The sequence below is a fragment of the Hyla sarda genome, chromosome 9, assembly GCF_029499605.1.
Source record: "Hyla sarda isolate aHylSar1 chromosome 9, aHylSar1.hap1, whole genome shotgun sequence".
NCBI lineage: Eukaryota > Metazoa > Chordata > Amphibia > Anura > Hylidae > Hyla > Hyla sarda.
The window spans coordinates 128,822,391-128,840,364 of NC_079197.1; the positions used below are offsets into that span (position 1 = coordinate 128,822,391).

At 44.0% G+C, this 17,974-nt stretch overlaps 1 protein-coding gene across 10 annotated transcripts in view; it reads left to right on the forward strand.

Moving 5' to 3' along the window:
* MBNL3 (muscleblind like splicing regulator 3) overlaps nucleotides 1-17,974 on the forward strand; it is a 182,239-nt gene that overhangs the window by 120,509 nt on the left and 43,756 nt on the right. For 8 of the 10 annotated variants that reach the window (XM_056539024.1, XM_056539026.1, XM_056539021.1 and 5 more), the window contains exons 3-4: nucleotides 10,495-10,659; nucleotides 10,785-10,943. In XM_056539024.1, the coding sequence (XP_056394999.1) occupies nucleotides 10,495-10,659; nucleotides 10,785-10,943 (324 nt within the window). The remainder of the gene's footprint in view (nucleotides 1-10,494; nucleotides 10,660-10,784; nucleotides 10,944-17,974) is intronic. The other 2 variants (XM_056539029.1, XM_056539030.1) reach the window with 1 other exon arrangement.

Genomic DNA, 17,974 nt, shown 5'->3' on the forward strand with positions numbered 1-17,974 from the left:
ATCAGTTTTTTTTTTTTTTTTTTTTATCAAAAACCTGATACGGGAACTGTATTGCAAAAACTTGGTGTGAACCCACCCTCCGGTCGGCTGCGTTTTCGGCAGTATGCGGTTTCCCTACCGCAGGCAAAAACGTGGTCGACCGCGTTTTTGCCTACGGTCGGGAAACCGCATACGGCCGAAAACGCAGCCGACTGGAGGCTGCTGTTCACTCCGGTCGGCTCATAGACATGCATTAAATACGGTTCCCGTATACAGCTGAGTGCGGGTGCCGCGATTAAGCCCCGCTCCCCCTCCTCCCAGCCGTATACGGGAACCGTAAGTACAAAACGTGGTGTGAACCCAGCCTTAGAAAGATCTTTCAGTACAAGCTATATAGACCAGTGCAAAAGAAATCTAAAAAAAACAAACTTTGGCACAATATATTTCAGCATTTGACAGGAGAGAATAAAAAAAAAAAATTATGATGTTTCTTCAATTTTAATGGGGTCTTTTTTCTGTCTGATATGTTGAATAGGTTTGGAGCTGTATTTGTTACAAAGAGCTGCAGACCCTGTTTATAGCTGCTAGGGTATAATAGCAAACTATACCTTTCCTGGAGCTGATGGTGGCTTCCAAACTACCGTAATAAAAATCGGTGTCTGCAGCTCTTAGCAGTACAATAGTTGTGAATTGTTGTGTTGGAGTCATGTGATGCATTCTTCCTAGTCTTTCCTCAAGCTGATCCTGCGCATGCATGGTGTATATCCATGAACATCATAGCCTTGTGGCTCCAGCTGTTTCAAGTCTTGTGTGGTGAGACTGGCGGAATACCGAATCAGTTGATATTATGCCTTCAGAGTAGGGTTGCCACCTTTCTTGCAAAAAAAAATTAAAAATACCATCCATGCAAATTTGCATAATTAAATATTCATGCGTGACATATGTGGGGGAAATTTTGTTTTATTATGACCCCTAGAACTTTTTTTTTTATTTCTCCTTATACCGGCCTGCAGCGGCTTTTGCGGGGCCAGAGACCACCGCCACCTGCTTCTCTCCCCCTGCCTGTCCTGAGTCCAACCACCGTGCTGCCCGTTTGCCTCCCCCTGCCTATCCTCTGGCCAGAGACCGCCACCGCCACCCGCTTCTCTCCCCCTGCCTGTCCTGAGTCCAACCACCACCGCTGCCCGTTTGCCTCCCCCTGCCTATCCTCTGGCCAGAGACCGCCGCCGCCGCCGCTGCTGTCCCGTTGCCTCCCCCATCCCCGGTTTTATAATTACCTTTTCCCGGGGTCCGCGCTACTTCTGGCTCCGGCGGCGTCCTGAGCTGTCACTGTGCGCTGGGCCACTGACGGTGATATCGCGTTGAGGATGTCACTCGTCATTGCGCAGCGCACAGGAACATCGCAGGACGCCGCAGGAGCCAAAAGTAGCGTGGACCCCGGGAAAAGGTAATTATAAAACCGGGGATGGGGGAGGCAACGGGACAGCGGCGGTCTCTGGCCAGAGGATAGGCAGGGGGAGGCAAACGGGCAGCGGCGGTGGTTGGACTCAGGACCCCAGGACAGGGAGGGGGAGAGAAGCGGGTGGCGGCGTCGGTCTCTGGCCCCGCAAAAGCCGCTGCAGTTCATTGATTTAAAGCGCCTGCCAGAAATAGTTTATCAGGGTATATCCGCATACACACACATGCACCCTAATTTTACCAAGGATCTTTTGGGGGGAGTATCGGTATAAGTTATCGGCTTCACAGGTTATCGGTATCGGCTTAAAAAATCAATATCAGTCGATCCCTAATAGTAGCATATAGTATAGGTCAGTGTTTCCCAACCAGTTGTTGCAAAACTACGACTCCCAGCATGCCCGGACAGCCGTTGGCTGTCCGGGCATGCTGGGAGTTGTAGTTTTCAACAGCTGGAGCCACTCTGGTTGGGAAACACTAGTATAGCATATGGTACAACATTCCGGGAGTTGGAGGATTGGATCTATAAATACCAACCATTGCACATACCAACCATTTAATATAAAAATACCCACAGGGTGGCCAAAATCCCAGCCAGGTGGTAACCCTACTCCAGAGGCATGTTGTTATTTGGATGACAAGATCCTAAGTCATCTCTCCAATTTAGATGACATGGATACGACATGACGTGGTCCGTGATCCTTCCTGAAGAAATCACTTGACCCCAGACAGGAGACACTATCACATGGACCTAAAGACATTTTAGCGTAGGAAATTAGTAATACGTTTTTTTTCCTCTACTACTACTACACATACAGTAAGCCAATAATAAACGTAATTCCCTTTGATTTGTTTGAGGCATGGTTCATATAGCCGGAGTATGTTCATTTTACACTGAATCCCTACAAAGTAGAAAAGATCTGATATTTCAGGGGTTACTCAGTTGCTCCTCTTTGTGTCTTTTCCAGGACACTGACATATAAAACAGAAGTGCCATTGTGCGCCCAAGTGCTGGATTCTTCATCCAGGCCAACATCAGATGCCAACCAATTATTGCACTGAACGCCACACAGCTCAGGCTACATGAAAATAAATAGCCTAGACCTGGTGCTGGGGAGGGGCAGGCGATTTGAAAGCTATATTTTGTGGCATTCATTGAGAAGCCCTTTATTTCGGGAACACAAGCCTGGCGCAGGCTATAATCAAGTCGAGTATATTGACTGTAGGAGGCCTGTCATTTTATGTTTCCCTGTGTTACTGTCTGAATGTAAAATATAGATGATAACATCCATTTAGGTCTTATTAAATTAATGCCATTAAAGATCCTACTATTTAATGCAGACGTGGAGATGAAGCCGTAGGAAGAAGCTTTTGTCATAGACTGTAGTGAAGCCAGACCTTCTTTCTAATCTGCACTTTATTATTTAGTTGCTGTTGTATTCAGGGAATTTGTTATAGATAGATAGATAGATAAAGATATAGATAGATACATATATACACTGCTCAAAAAAATAAAGGGAACACTAAGATAACACATCCTAGATCTGAATGAATGAACTAATCGTATGAAATACTTTCATCTTTACATACAAACAAAATCGCACAAAAATTATCAATGGAAATCAAATGTATCAACCCATGGAGGTCTGGATGTGGAGTCACACTCAAAATCACAGTGGAAAATCACACTACAGGCTGATCCAACTTTATGTAATGTCCTAAAAACAAGTCAAAATGAGGCTCAGTAGTGTGTGTGGCCTCCACGTGCCTGTATGACCTCCCTACAATGCCTGGGCATGCTCCTGATGAGGTGGACCTGGACTAAAGCATCCGCCAATTTCTGGACAGTCTGTGGTGCAACGTGGCGTTGGTGGATGGAGCGAGACATGATGTCCCAGATGTGCTCAATCAGATTCAGGTCTGGGGAATAGGAGGGCCAGTCCATAGCATCAATGCAACAAGGGGGACCTATGAGTGGAGGGTAAATCCAATATTATTCACATTTGACCGCTAAGCGGTCACTAAGACCCTAAATTTCCCACCCAATATAAAACTTAACGTTTAATGAGCCAAGATTAAAATAACCTCACACATATTGATCCATAATGCATTGATTGGCATGACACTGCATGCTATATTAAGTGAATTGAAAAGATAGATTGTGGCTGCAGTCCACAATCTATGGTGTGAGACAATTAAAAATCTAACACATTGCCCGCCCGCCCGACGTTTCGCCACAGGCTGTGGCTTTATCAAGGGCTAAGAGGCAAATGTCTTCCTCAATGCCTTCCTCTTGCAGGAACTGCTGACACACTCCAGCCACATGAGGTCTAGCATTGTCTTGCATTAGGAGGAACCCAGGGCCAACCGCACCAGCATATGGTCTCACAAGGGGTCTGAGGATCTCATCTCAGCACCTAATGGCAGTCAGGCTACCTCTGGCAAGCACATGGAGGGCTGTGCGTCCCCCCCAAAGAAATGCCACCCCACACCATTACTGACCCACTGCCAAACCGGTCATGCTGGAGAATGTTACAGGCAGCAAAATGTTCTCCACGGCGTCTCCGGACTCAGTCACGTCTGTCACATGTGCTCAGTGTGAACCTGCTTTCATCTGTGAAGAGCACAGGGCGCAAGTGGCGAATTTGCCAATCTTGGTGTTCTCTGGCAAATGCCAAACGTCCTGCACTGTGTTGGGCTGTAAGCACAACCCCCACCTGTGGATGTCGGGCCCTCATACCACCCTCATGGAGTCTGTTTCTGACCGTTTGAGTGGACACATGCACATTTGTGGCCTGCTGGAGGTAATTTTTCAGGGCTCTGGTAGTGCTCCTCCTGCTCCTCCTTGCCCAATGGCAGAGGTAGTGGTCCTGCTGCTGGGTTGTTGCCCTCCTACGGCCTCCTCCACGTCTCCAGATGTACTGGCATGTCTCCTGGTAGCACCTCCATGCTCTGGACACTATGATGACAGACACAGCAAACCTCCTTGTCACCACTCGCATTGATGTGCCATCCTGGATGAGCTGCACTACCTGAGCCACTTGTTTGGGTTGTAGACTCCATCTCATGCTACCACTAGAGTGAAAGCACCGCCAGCATTCAAAAGTGACCAAAACATCAGCCAGGAATCATAGAAACTAAGAAGTGGTCTGTGGTTACCACCTGTTCAACCACTCCTTTATTGGGGTTGTCTTGCCAATTGCCTATAATTTCCACCTGTTGAGTGGACAATGTGATCTCACAGAAGTGTCATTGACTTGGAGTTACATTGTGTTAAGTGTTCCCTTTATGTTTTTTTGAGCAGTGTATATATATATATGTGTAGAAAACATACACATTATGGAAATAGATATATATTTCGAATTTCATACTTAATTAAAGGGGGTACTCCAGTGGAAAACTTTGGATCAACTGGTGCCAGAAAGTTAAACAGATTTGTAAATTACTTTGGTTAAACAATCTTAATCCTTCCTGTACTTATTAGCTGCTGAATACTACAGAGGAAATTCTTTTCTTTTTGGAACACAGAGCTCTCTGCTTAAGAACTGTCCAGAGTAGCAGAAAATCCCCATAGCAAAAATATGCTGCTCTGTACAGTTCCTAAAATGGACAGAGATGTCAGCAGAGAGCACTGTGCTCATGATGTCAGCAGACAGCTCTGTGTTCCAAAAAAATTATTTCCTTTTTTAATATAAGTAATTTACAAATCTGTTTAACTTTCTGGCACCAGTTGATTTAAAAAAATAATAATAATAATTTCCACTGGAGTACCCCTTTAACATGTGCAATGCAATAAAATTGTATTTCCTTGCTTTATTGTTTTTTTTTTTTTTTCAGTGGCACCACCTACTGGATTCCAGTCTTAATGTTTATTTTTTTTTATTTTTTGTGTGAATAACAAAGGTCTAAGCACCTGGGAAGCTAACACTAAGTACCGGGCCTCCTAACATACTGTATAATCAATGTAACTTTGTAAACACAGGTTCTCTTCACTCTGTAGTGCTGATGGTCTAATGTACTGCTTACCGCTTAAAGGGGTTCTCCATTTTTTATTTTTTTTATTTTTTTAATCAACTGATGCCAGAAAGTTAAACAGATTTATAAATAACTTCAGTTAAAAAAATCTTAATCCTTCTAGTACTTATCAGGTGCTGTATACTACAGTGTAAATTATTTTCTTATTGGATTTCTTTTCTGTCACACAGTGACACGTTGCGTTCTGCTGACACCATTTTAGGAACTGTCCAGAGCAGCATATGTTTGCTATGGGAATTTTCTCCTGCTCTGGACAGTTCCTGACATGGACAGAGGTGTCAGCAGAGAGTACTGTATTTGTGACCGAAAAGAAATCCAAAAAGAAAAGAATTTCCTCTGTAGTATACAGATGCTAATAAGTACTGGAAGGATTAAGATTTTTTTAATAGAAGTAATTTACAAATCTGTTTAACTTTCTGGCATCAGTTAATTTAAAAAGAAAAAAAAAGTTTTCCTCTGGAGTACCCCTTTACCTAGACTATTAGCAGGGTCTCTAGTCAGGAATCTCATTTAGTATCTTTAGATGGAGATTTGGAAGTCATCCATATTTAGTGCATTATTTATCCATTTGGTGCATATCAATGTCATACAGGGCGAACAGTATTAGTGTTGAAGCTGCCGTACTTACAGTAAAGTGACTTTCTAAAGGACTTGATAAACTGCATTTACATTTAATATTGTGTATATATTGACTTTCGAGCCATTTATGGGTTAGTAGCCAAAGTGGTAAATCTAGAAGTCAACATTCTAGTCAGCCAAATCTGCTGAAAACCTAAAAGGGCTTGTCCAGGGACCTAATCTGCTCATTGGCACTCTACTTCCACCCTCTGAATGTCTCGGAAGTATACTTTCCAAGGCAAGAGAGGAAATTTGCCAAGTCTCACATTGGCCCTCATTTACTAAAAGTGGAGTGTTTATTGTGGAGTGTTTTCTATATCACTTCATATTTTTTCCAGGCTTATTTTCTAATCTGTCGCACATGTTGGTTATTTTTCTGTCGCACGTGTTTTTTGTGTCGCACTAGTCAATTGTGTTGCACAAACACGTAACACAAACTTTTTTTGGACCTTAAAGACCATTTATAAATAAAAATGTATTTGTGTGAGTCAAAAGGTTTTGGACTAGTTTGTTTATAAACAGTTTCATTAATTAAAATTATTCAGGTGTTATAATGTAAAAAAAAATCTAAAATAATCACCAAAACATTAAATACTTTATTCATAAAAGTGTTGAGCTGTACAAAATGTTTTCCGGTTATAAACCAAGTTACATTCACACAAAACACAATGGTAAACAGTCCCTTGTTAGAAATCACTCCCTTTTTGGAATTTCACTCTTGGCTGTCGGTTATTGGGTGAGGCAAACTCACACTTTTCTCGAGTTTTTGTCGGTAAAACGCCCATTTTTGCATAAAACACGCCCATTTCAGAGTGAAAAAAAAACCACTCAGAGTGTTTTCTAAAATGTCGGTTGTGCGACTAAAATTTGGTCGCATAATTAGTCGCACAGACGTTGCAACTAAAATTTAGGCGCAATAACCGAGAAAAAGAGTCTGTTGGACTTGAGTAAATGAGGGCCATTGTGTGCAGGCGAAACCAATAGCTGCATGATGTTGCAAGGTGTAGAACAGGTAGTACCTTTTTTACTCCCCATGAAAGGGAATCTGTGATCACTTTCATGCTGCTCGAACCACAAATCATTAGTGTGATCCTTGGTGGCTTCTCCCTTCCTCACCAGCCTTGATTGATTGATCTCTCCTGTTTAGGTTTAGGGAGAGATGTATCAAACAAGGCAAGATGGGCAAGGAAAAGCAACCAGGTACCACAGCGATAACGCATTGGTCAGATAGTATTAAAGGGATTGTCTACTGAAAAAGAACTTATCCCTAGGTGTCTGACTGCTGGGACCCCCCATGATCTTCAGAATGAGGCCCCGATTCTCAGAAAGACTGCGTGCTGCAGATAGCAGGTACTTCATTCATTTCTATGGGAGCACCGGAGTGCTGTATTCAGGCATCATAGGTGCTCCCATAGAAATGAATGGAGTGCATGTCGTTTACAGCATGCACTCTCTCTCAGAGCTGGGACCCCCTTCTGGAGATTGCATGGGGTCCCAGCGGTCGGATTTCCCCACGATTAGACACTTATCCTACATCCTGTGGATAGTTAATACATTGTTTTTCAGTAGACAACACCTTTACAGTAAAGACAGCATCTTTTCTAATCTGACCCTACTCAGAGATCTTACCAACTGTGAGTTCCCCTTTTCACTAACAATAGCATCTATGAAAAAATCCATTATGATAGATCACCTTTTCCAGTTGTTCCTAGGCATAATGGTTGGCAAACTGAACACCATGGAAATGCTGAATTTTGGCTTTTTAGTAGAAGCCCGGCCCAGATCAATCTTATATTGGTCCTTGTTATTTTAACTTATGGCATCAATGTTCAGAACGACAGGCTTTACAGACCAACTGTGAATAACAAGTCCGCCATCTAAAATCTCTTATGTATGCAGCTGTACACATTCAATTGAATCTTTCTGACAGGTCTGGGCTGTTTCTCTTATGATGTAGAACAGTGGTCTTCAACCTGCGGACCTCCAGATTAGGGATCGACCAATATCGATTTTTTTTAGGGCCCATATCGATACCGATAATCTGTCACCTTTCAGCCCGACAGCTGATACCGATATTCCGGTATAAGTTATCGGCTATTTCAAACACCCCCCCCCCCCCCCCCCCCTGGCGTGGCAGAAGCCGTTGCAGATCAGTGATTTAAAGCGGGCACTTTAAATCAATGAACTGCAGCGGCTTTTGCCGGGCCAGAGACCGCCGCCGCCGCCCGCTTCTCTCCCCCGGCCTGTCCTGAGTCTAACCACCACAGTTGCCCCATCGCCTCCCCCCCCCATCCTCTGCCCACATACCACCGCCGCCCCCCCATCCTCTGCCCACATACCACCGCCCCCCCTTCCTCTGCACACATACCGCCGCCCACCCATCCTCCGCCCACATACCGCCGCCCCCCCATCCTCCGCCCACATACCGCCGCATCACCTCCCCCCATCCCCTGTGTTATAATTACCTGTTCCCGGGGGTCCGCGATCCTTCTGGCTCCTTCGGCGTCCTGTGCGAGAGCCAGAAGGATCGCGGACCACGGGAACAGATAATTATAACAGCGGGAATGGGGCGGAGACGGTATGTGGGCAGAGGATGGGGGGAGACAATGGGGCAGCGGCGGCGACGGTCGTCGGCATATCGGCAAGGTAATTGCTGATACCGATAATGTCCAAAATCATGATTATCTGCTGATAATATTGGCCAAACCGATAATCGGTCGATCCCTACTCCAGATGTTGCAAAACTACAACTCCCAGCATGGGAGTTGTAGTTTTGCAATATCTGGAGGTCCGAAGATTGGAGACCACTGATTTTGAAGATTATTGGCAGATATGTACTTATTTTCAGTATATGACAGCTATCACTAGTACTTGGCCCAGATTTATGAATCTGAGACGAAAACTGTCTGCTTTGCCTATCGCAACCATTCACAGTTCAGCTTTTCTTTACCAGAGCAATTTTAGAAATAAAAAAAAACTTGAGCTGTTATTGGTTGCTATAGGAAATAATGGGACAGCTTTTGTCTGACAAATGAATGAATCTGGGCCACTTTATCAGCATACTGCTGGGGTCACACAAAACAAGGGAATTACGTTATGTTGCCTGATCAAAGATTTGTGCACCTGAAAACACATTATATAACTTGGTGCTCACACACAATAGGCATCTATTTTTGGAGACCCCCAGATAACAGCCTTGTGACAGAAAAGATAGTGATCCAGAGCATATGAAATCTGAAAAAAGGCCTTGATCAAACAAAGATGTTTTGGGCAGAAAACATATAATTTATTGGCATATAGCTGGTATCTTACTCATCAGGCTCACCCTACACAGTATGAAGAATTCTCTATGACATCCAGCACTCGTAGCATGTGATTCTGAGAAGTGGATAATAGAATACTAACTGGAAGGGTGTACATAGAATACTAACTGGCAAGGGTGTACATACCTTAGCGACAACCCTAATTGATCCCATTTCATTTGTTATTGGGTATCAAGTAAGTACTTGTCCAGGATTTCCCTTTCCATAGGAACTTATTGGATAAAGGAAGGAATGGGGCACTCACCCAAGGGTCACAGACAAGTCATGGAGGTGGAAAAAACACCAGGCAATTCTGTCCTGGGTGACAAAATGTGGCACCATAATGGGGGTTCAGGCTACATTCAGTAAGTGAATGGAGACATTCTCCATGGTACCGTATATTACATAGTTACATAGTGCATAAAGTTAAAAAGACAAGAGTACATCAAGTTCAACCTAATAGAGGTTTGGAGTACATATAGGCCCTTTTTTACTATTGCAAAGCCGACATGTTTTGTCGCATTGCGCCAGAAATTCTGTCTGCACCAGAATTTGCGCCAGAATTGAAAAAAACCTGATTTTGCTGAGAAAACCCGAAAAGGGGCGTGGCTGCCAGTAAAAGGGGACGTGGTCTCAAAAGGGGGCGTGTTCCCGACATTTTCACAAAAAAACAACATATTTACTAAGGTTTCCACAGAAAATGTGGTGGATTTGAGCTGAGGCAAACCCGACAGATCAGAGCAGGTGTAAAAAAAGCAAAGTGTAGGGAAAGTGGAAAATGTTGGGAAACCTTAGTAAATACCGTGGAAAATAAAGTGTAGGGAATTAAAAGCCTATCTTTGATGGAATGCTCTAACTTTACACAGGCACACGTTGGCCATTGATCCCAGTGTTGGCAAAAAACTGTATACCATGCCCTCTATGTAGGAAAGCGCAGTCTTAACAAAAAGACATAACTCCTTTTAGCCTGATGGAGGCAATGTGAACATAACTTGAATTGAATGTGTTCCTCTGTGTTTGTTTGCTTGTTTGGCTTTTCCTTTATGTTACTACATTCTAAATGTTTTCTTCACTACAAGTAAACGGTATCTATGTTTCTCCTTAGGGTCGGTGTACGAGAGAAAACTGTAAATATCTGCATCCTCCCCCGCACTTAAAAACCCAGCTAGAAATTAATGGACGGAATAACCTAATACAGCAAAAGACAGCAGCCGCAATGCTTGCACAGCAGATGCAGTTCATGCTCCCCGGCACCCAACTACAGCCAATCGTAAGTAAATAACCTTGGTGACCAACTATTTACAAGAAAATACTGGTCAACAATTTACTACGTTACACAGTTATATAAACCAATTTATTTTGCAAAATTACTAAGCCTTAGATTTTTTCTTGTAGCAATTTGCATTACATGATATGCATAATGAGAGTTCAGATGCTAGGACCTCTGGGATCCACACCTATCTTGAAAACGAAGACCCCCCCCCTTCTGCCGCCCCATCCAACCGGCTTACTTCCTGGCAGTTTTACGCACCTTGGGGGAAATTTATCAACATGGTATGCCAGTTTTATGGAATCAAAAAGTTGCAAATATTTGCGATAGCCTCCGTTATGTACAAAAATATTTTATTTTCTATTTCTTTGTTTTTTGTTTTTTTTACCTATCTGTGCCCCCTTCACAACTTTTAGAAAAAGTGGGCATGCATTAGCGGGAGGGACGTTGTCTCCCACAGCTCAGCAGATTTATCATAACCTATGCATGAAACAAAAGTTAGGCTGCATTCACATCTCGTTTTTACACTACGGGTGCCGGATCCGGCTGGGGGAGGGGCAAACCGGGCTCTCCCGTACCCCAGCCAGACCAGCGCTGAACTCCATTCACTTTAATGAGCCGACCAGAGTCAAACGGTGACTCCGGACGGTTCATTTTTGACCCGTATCCAGTTTTGTAACCGGACCTAAAACCGTAGGATACTACGGTTTTAGGTCCGGTCACAAAACTGGATATGGGTCAAAGAGGAGACGACCGGAGTCACCTTTGACTCCGGTCGGCTCATTAAAGTGAATGGAGTTCAGCGCTGGTCTGGCTGGAGTACGGGAGAGCCTGGTTTGCCCCTCCCCCAGCCGGATCCAGCACCCGTAGTGTAAAAACGAGATGTGAATGCAGCCTAAGTTAGGACAGAAATCTGGAGCATCTATAGCCAGCCTTGTTTTACTGAAAAGCGGCATTTCCCCCCAAATGTAATACCTATAATCATTGAAGTGGTATTCTGGCATACCAAAATGCATTCTATATTGCTCGGGCTGGTATAAAAGTGAAAGAATATTTACCTACCCCCAGTCCCCTGCAGCTCCCTTTCCAGTTTCTTCTGGTTCCCCCTGCTTTTCCTAGGCAAGACTATGCAGCTGGACCTACTTGCTTAGCCAGTTACTGGTGGCAGAGCTGTCGCACCTTAGTCAGTAATTGGCTGAGCAGGCAGATCCTACTCTGACATCTTGTTATTGAAGCAGGGAGAAGAGATGCTGGAAGGTGCTGGAACAGGATCTGTGTGGGACCAGGATAGGTAAGTATCACTTTTTTATTTTTACACCAGCCCCAGCAACATAAAGCGTTATAGAGGAATACTCCTTTAATGGGACTTGTGTAAGCAACGCAAACACAACAAAGTGGAGCTTAGGGGTTACCATGCAGAATTTATATAAACTGAAAAATAGCTACATAGACAAAAATATTAAAGTAGAATATTTCAGGGCTCATGCACACAGCACAGTCATGTCCATACAATACTTACAGTTGTATACTATGGAGGCATCCTCCATTAGAAGCAGTGCTCTGTAATGCAGCATACAATAGAGCAGTGGTCTCCAACCTGCGGACCTCCAGATGTTGCAAAACTACAACTCCCAGCATGCCCGGACAGCCGTTGGCTGTCCGGGCATGCTGGGAGTTGTAGTTTTGCAAAATCTGGAAATCCGCAGGTTGAAGACCACTGCAATAGAGTGTTACACCATTTTTTTTTTCTGTCAGAATCTGTTTAAATCCTGCAGAAAAAAAAACTCCATACAAAATCAATAGCATATAGAGGTAAAGTATAGCACAGTATATACTGAGACATATGTCCTTGGGCATAAGGAGGTTTGGGTGAATGGAAGTTTAGTTTGTTCCCCTATAGATAAGATCTGTCTTCTGCTTCTCTACTTCTCCAAACAACTGTGTTATATTGTATATAATCTGAGACTTTCTAACCTAGAGATGAAGTTACTGTAACCTGCCCTTGTAGATACAGAACTTTGTATTATATTGACTTACACGTATTTATGTTTGTATTTTTATAACCTAATATTTGTGTCACATTTTAAGGCTTTTACAAGGTGTAGAGCTGTTCTTAGATCAAGTGTTAGCTTAGACAATGACAAAAGACCACGAGTTTCACAAGTATTCCCCCATCTGCTTAATATGGAAATAGGGCAGATCCACTGGGTTTTTGTGGTTTCGAGTTTGCTTTCAGATATATTATGTGCACCCTTTCTATTCCTACTGTATATTATATGTATATTATAAGTGCATAGTGATGGCACACTAGCACTTTGCATTTGACAGTGGCAAAATTCCAAGAAATCTACCTTATTTTTACTAAAGAAACTAGACTAGGCACCTCACAATCTTGGAGCCAGAGCCTCTCATTCTTCTCTACTTGTTCTACAAAAAGGGGTAAGGGGATCCTAATATGCCAAAACAAGTGTGCACTGTTTTATGTTTTACAAGGTCTCATGTGCACATGGATATGAACACATCAATGTTTGATATGGATCTGACCTTCCAAATCTCCACCGACCATCATAACTAAAGGATGAAGACAAGGGGCATAGCTAGAAACCACAGGGCCCCAAAAAATTGCTCAGGGCCCCCCTACCCCCCTGCACCAAGGGCAGACTGGGACCAAAAATAGGTTGGGCATTTTAAAGTAAGCAGCTAATTTTTTTTGTTGGTGGTCCAACTGCTGGGACCCCCACTGATCACCTCGGTTCAAGTGGCTCTCCAGCTATTGCTAAGCTACAACTCCCATCATATCTGGAAAGTCTCATGCATTATGGGGAGATTTATCAAAACCTATCCTGAGGAAAAGTTGCCCATAGCAACCAATCAGATCACTTCTTTAATTTTTCAGAGGCCTTGTTAAAAAATGAAAGAAGCGATCTGATTGGTTACTATGGGCAACTCAGCAACTTTTCCTCTGGACAGGTTTTGATAAATCTCCCCCTATGGGAATTGTAGTTTTGCAACAGCTGGAGAGCCACAGATTGGGGCACAGTGTCACCCATCATCAATGCAGAACTCACAAGTGACTACAGCTCTGATGGGACAGTCAGGAGAATACACAATATCAATGACCTGAGGAATGTTTTCTCTGTTGGTCCAGGCACCAGGACTTCTTCCAGCTATATCTATTCTTTGCATAGTCTGACACCCAGACATCATTGGTTTCTCACTTTATCCGTAGATCCTCATTCTGAATATCAGAACAATAATCATTATAATGAGGCCAAATACTATACCCCCTGGAAGGTAATACTGCCACACATTGTACCCTCTAAATATAATACTGCCACACACTGTACCCTCTTAATATAACCCTGCCACACACTGTACCCTCTTAATATAACCCTTCCACACACTGTACCCTCTAAATATAACCCTGCCACAACTGTACCCTCTAAATATAACCCTGCCACACACTGTACCCTCTTAATATAACCCTGCCACACACTGTACCCTCTTAATATAACCCTGCCACACACTGTACCCTCTAAATATAACCCTGCCACACACTGTACCCTCTTAATATAACCCTGCCACACACTGTACCCTCTTAATATAACCCTGCCACACACTGTACCCTCTAAATATAACCCTGCCACACACTGTACCCTCTAAATATAACCCTGCCACACACTGTACCCTCTAAATATAACCCTGCTACACAATCAGACCCCGCGGTTGCTCCAGTCCAGTGGTTACGTTTTTGTTTTTTATATATTGCAGATTTTTTTCTTAACTCACATCAATTAATAGTCGTCATGATTTCTCACATATAAGCATATCATAATAATGATGGGCCAGTGTAAACAAGGCTTACATGCACCTGTCACATAACTTCACCCTATAAAACCCCCCTTGCAGCCCAACAGGGGTTAGTTTCCCCATGCAAACCATACCTTTTTTATGCAATGTTCTGCATCAGCCCCTCCCCTCAGCTGTCTGGAGATTTCCGAACATACAGCGAGGGGAGGGGGAAGGCGGAGAGGCGCAGGACGCAGTTCTGCACCTCCCTCCCCCGCTCCTGGACGTAGATTTCGACAGCTGTGAAAATCTACGTCCAGGGGGCTGTGTGAGCGGGGCTATGAGAATCCCTCTCCTGCCGAGGGAGGTGCATGAAAATTTACGGGATTCTCACAGCCCCGTTCCTGGACGTAAATTTTCATGCACCTCCCTCAGGAGGAAAGGGATTCTCACAGCCCCGATCCTGGACCTAAATTTTCATGCACCTCCCTCAGGAGGAAATTGATTCTCACAGCCCTCTGGGCGTACATTTTCACAGCTATCAAAATCTACATCCAGGAGCTGCGGGACTGTGAGAATCTGTGTCCCCCCTCCTGAGGGAAGGGCAAGGAGGGAAGTCTGTACAGGGAGGTGTAGAACTGCGTCCTGCACGGCTCCACCTTCCCCCTCCCCTCGCTGTATGTTCGGGATCTCCGGACAGCTGAGGAGAGGGGCCGACACAGAAATGCATGGGGCGCAGTTTTGCACCTCACAGCGGCACAAACCCTGCTAGGCTCTGAGGGCGGTTTTATAGAGTTAAGTTACGTGACAGATGCACTTTAAGGGAATATTTACACAGCGGAATTTCGCTAGTGGAATTCCGCTTTAAATGAAAGCCCATACACTTGTATGAGATTCCGCCCAATCCGACATGGCGCACGGAGGGATGTTGCTGCAGACAAGACAATTGTCAAGGAAATGGCTAAAGCCCAGCGTGTTCTATACAATGACCTGCTGTACTTATTAGGATACCTGTTGGGAGTCATCTAGGTTCCATGGCCATTGTCTTACCTGGGACAAAGGAAGAAAGGAAGAGCTGTTGCACAACCTCTTTAATATCTCTACATGCATGACAAAAAGCATCATGCTACATATATAACAGACATCATATAAATGCACACATACAGAGACACACACTACTCAAGTGTATAAACACACAGTACCGTCTATACATCACATATACATATATTTGCACATAACATACACAGTTTACACATAATGCACTCACTTTATGGAGGAAAGTCACCTCATGGTGCACATGGCAGGGGACGGGTCACTCTGGGCTCCTCAGATGAAGACTCTCTCCCCTTCACCTCCATGTTCTGACTCCTGATGTATAAGCTCCATGATATTACACCAGCAGGAGGAGAACAGTGAAGATGGAGGCAAAGGATGATCAGAAAAGGTTCCCTTAAAGTGGCCCTGTCAGCTTTGTGCAGCCCCATGTAATGTGAACCTCTGCAAGCAGCCATTAGCTGCCGAAAGGTTCACTACAGGATGCTTCATCATTGGCGATGGGGGCCCTGGGCAATTGTACACACATACATTCATACATTCATGCATGCATACATTCACATATATCTATCATCCTTGGTCTCCTCCCCCAACTACTCCCCTCCCCCACCACTGCTCACACTCACCAGATGCCGAGGATGCAGCATGTTTAGAGGCAGGGACACTTCAGGGCTCAGGGGCTTGGATGGTGCAGACGTGCGTGTCTGCGGGGGACACCTCTGCTCCCAGCAGCGCCTGGTCTTTCCAGCCGTGCGCCAAATTTTTAAAGACCCAGGCCCGGCCGGTGAAGTTTCTTTACCGGCAGAGTTGGCCCGACCTATCAGTCCCCTGCGTGCCCCCCTGGCTATGGGGCCCAGTCACAATTGCGACCTCTATAGCTATAGCTATGATGAACCTTCGATGTTTACCCAGCCATCATGGCTTATTTGCACATGCAGCTATGGCTGGTATTACATCCCATCCTTATTCAATGGTTGTGCCAGTGTGTTCAACGTTAAATCGGGGCCCTTTCTCTCTGATAATTGGCAGAGCATCCACCAATCAAACATTCATGGTTCATCCTAATCCAAGAAAATCCCTTTAAACCTTTAGATTAACATAAGCCTTGACAGCAAAAACAAAAAAAAACATAGCCAGCACAACTACCTAATGGACGGGTGCATGCTGCTGTGGCAAATACAGAGTATACAAAAAAAGGTTGCAGCAGCACTCTTCGTCAAAAAAATGGAGGCTCTTAGCACACTTTTTGATCAAAACATGTCCCCCATCCACCACGCAGAGGTGGCCTCATTTTGGATGGGACCCTAACACTCATTTCACTCACCTCTGCTGGGCATATGACCTCTGACTGGGTGATATGCTGGATCCACTATCAATTTAAAACCTCCTGTGAAAAAGTGGAGGGGTGCACGGCTAGAGAGGGTGCCACTCCCCTAAATTGCACAGCAAAAATCATACTAAGCCTGGACATAGTTTACATCTATGGAGCCTCCAATGCAAATTATACAGGACAAAATAATGCAGTGTGTAGTGCTATTTTGTCTAGTAAAACACCAGACATCACAATGGAGTCCGTTGAGCATTACTGGTGTCCAGTAGGTGGGAAATCTAGCACCACCATTATTTTTGGTTTAGAAACATTTGCCGGGACTTTCTGTACTTGGCTTGTATAGTGTCATCGCCAGTCGTTTCCCATCATGATCTCTCCATGACTCTGCCCGAGTTAGTTTAAGACAAAGCCATATGGATCTTGTCACATACTTACAGATATCAAGGGACATTTATTTCCTCCAAATAGGGCAGCGCTGGGCGATCCAAACAGCTGATAATTCTGGGCTTACAATAACCAACCTGTACGACAAGTGGGATTCCCAATTACAAGGGAAATCTGTCAATGTAGAATGAATTTCACTTGTCAAGAAGAGAAATCTAAATGTAGAACACAGGGTTGTATCTTTAGAACTGGACCCTTAGTGCAGCTGTATAAAACTACAGTATATTCAGGTCCAAACTAATCTCTAAACTGGTGAGGTAAAACACAACCATAAAGTACAGCTTTATAAATGAGAGGTAATGGGAAATGTTTTGTCAGCCACAGTCATACTTACCATGAATAACCATGCACATGTATCCCACTTAACCTCCAAGCTTGTCTGTAAGCTGTCTATTATTTGTAAAGCTTTGTATTCAGACATTGGGTGAGGCTTCATGGAAAGCATTAGCAATACCAAATAATGTCTCTAAGTGATAAGTTACATGTATCGAGCCATCGTAATTAACAGATATGGAATTCATTGAAGATGAAATGGGAAAGGCGCACTGTGCATTCATGAGATCACATCCCTTAAGTAATGTGCATTTGTGATGATCATTTAATCCTCTGTACTCGATTCATTTAAAGGACTAGACCAATCTTAATGCATGTGTATTTTTTATCTAATGAAAGTAAATGACATCACATTTTTTGCATGAT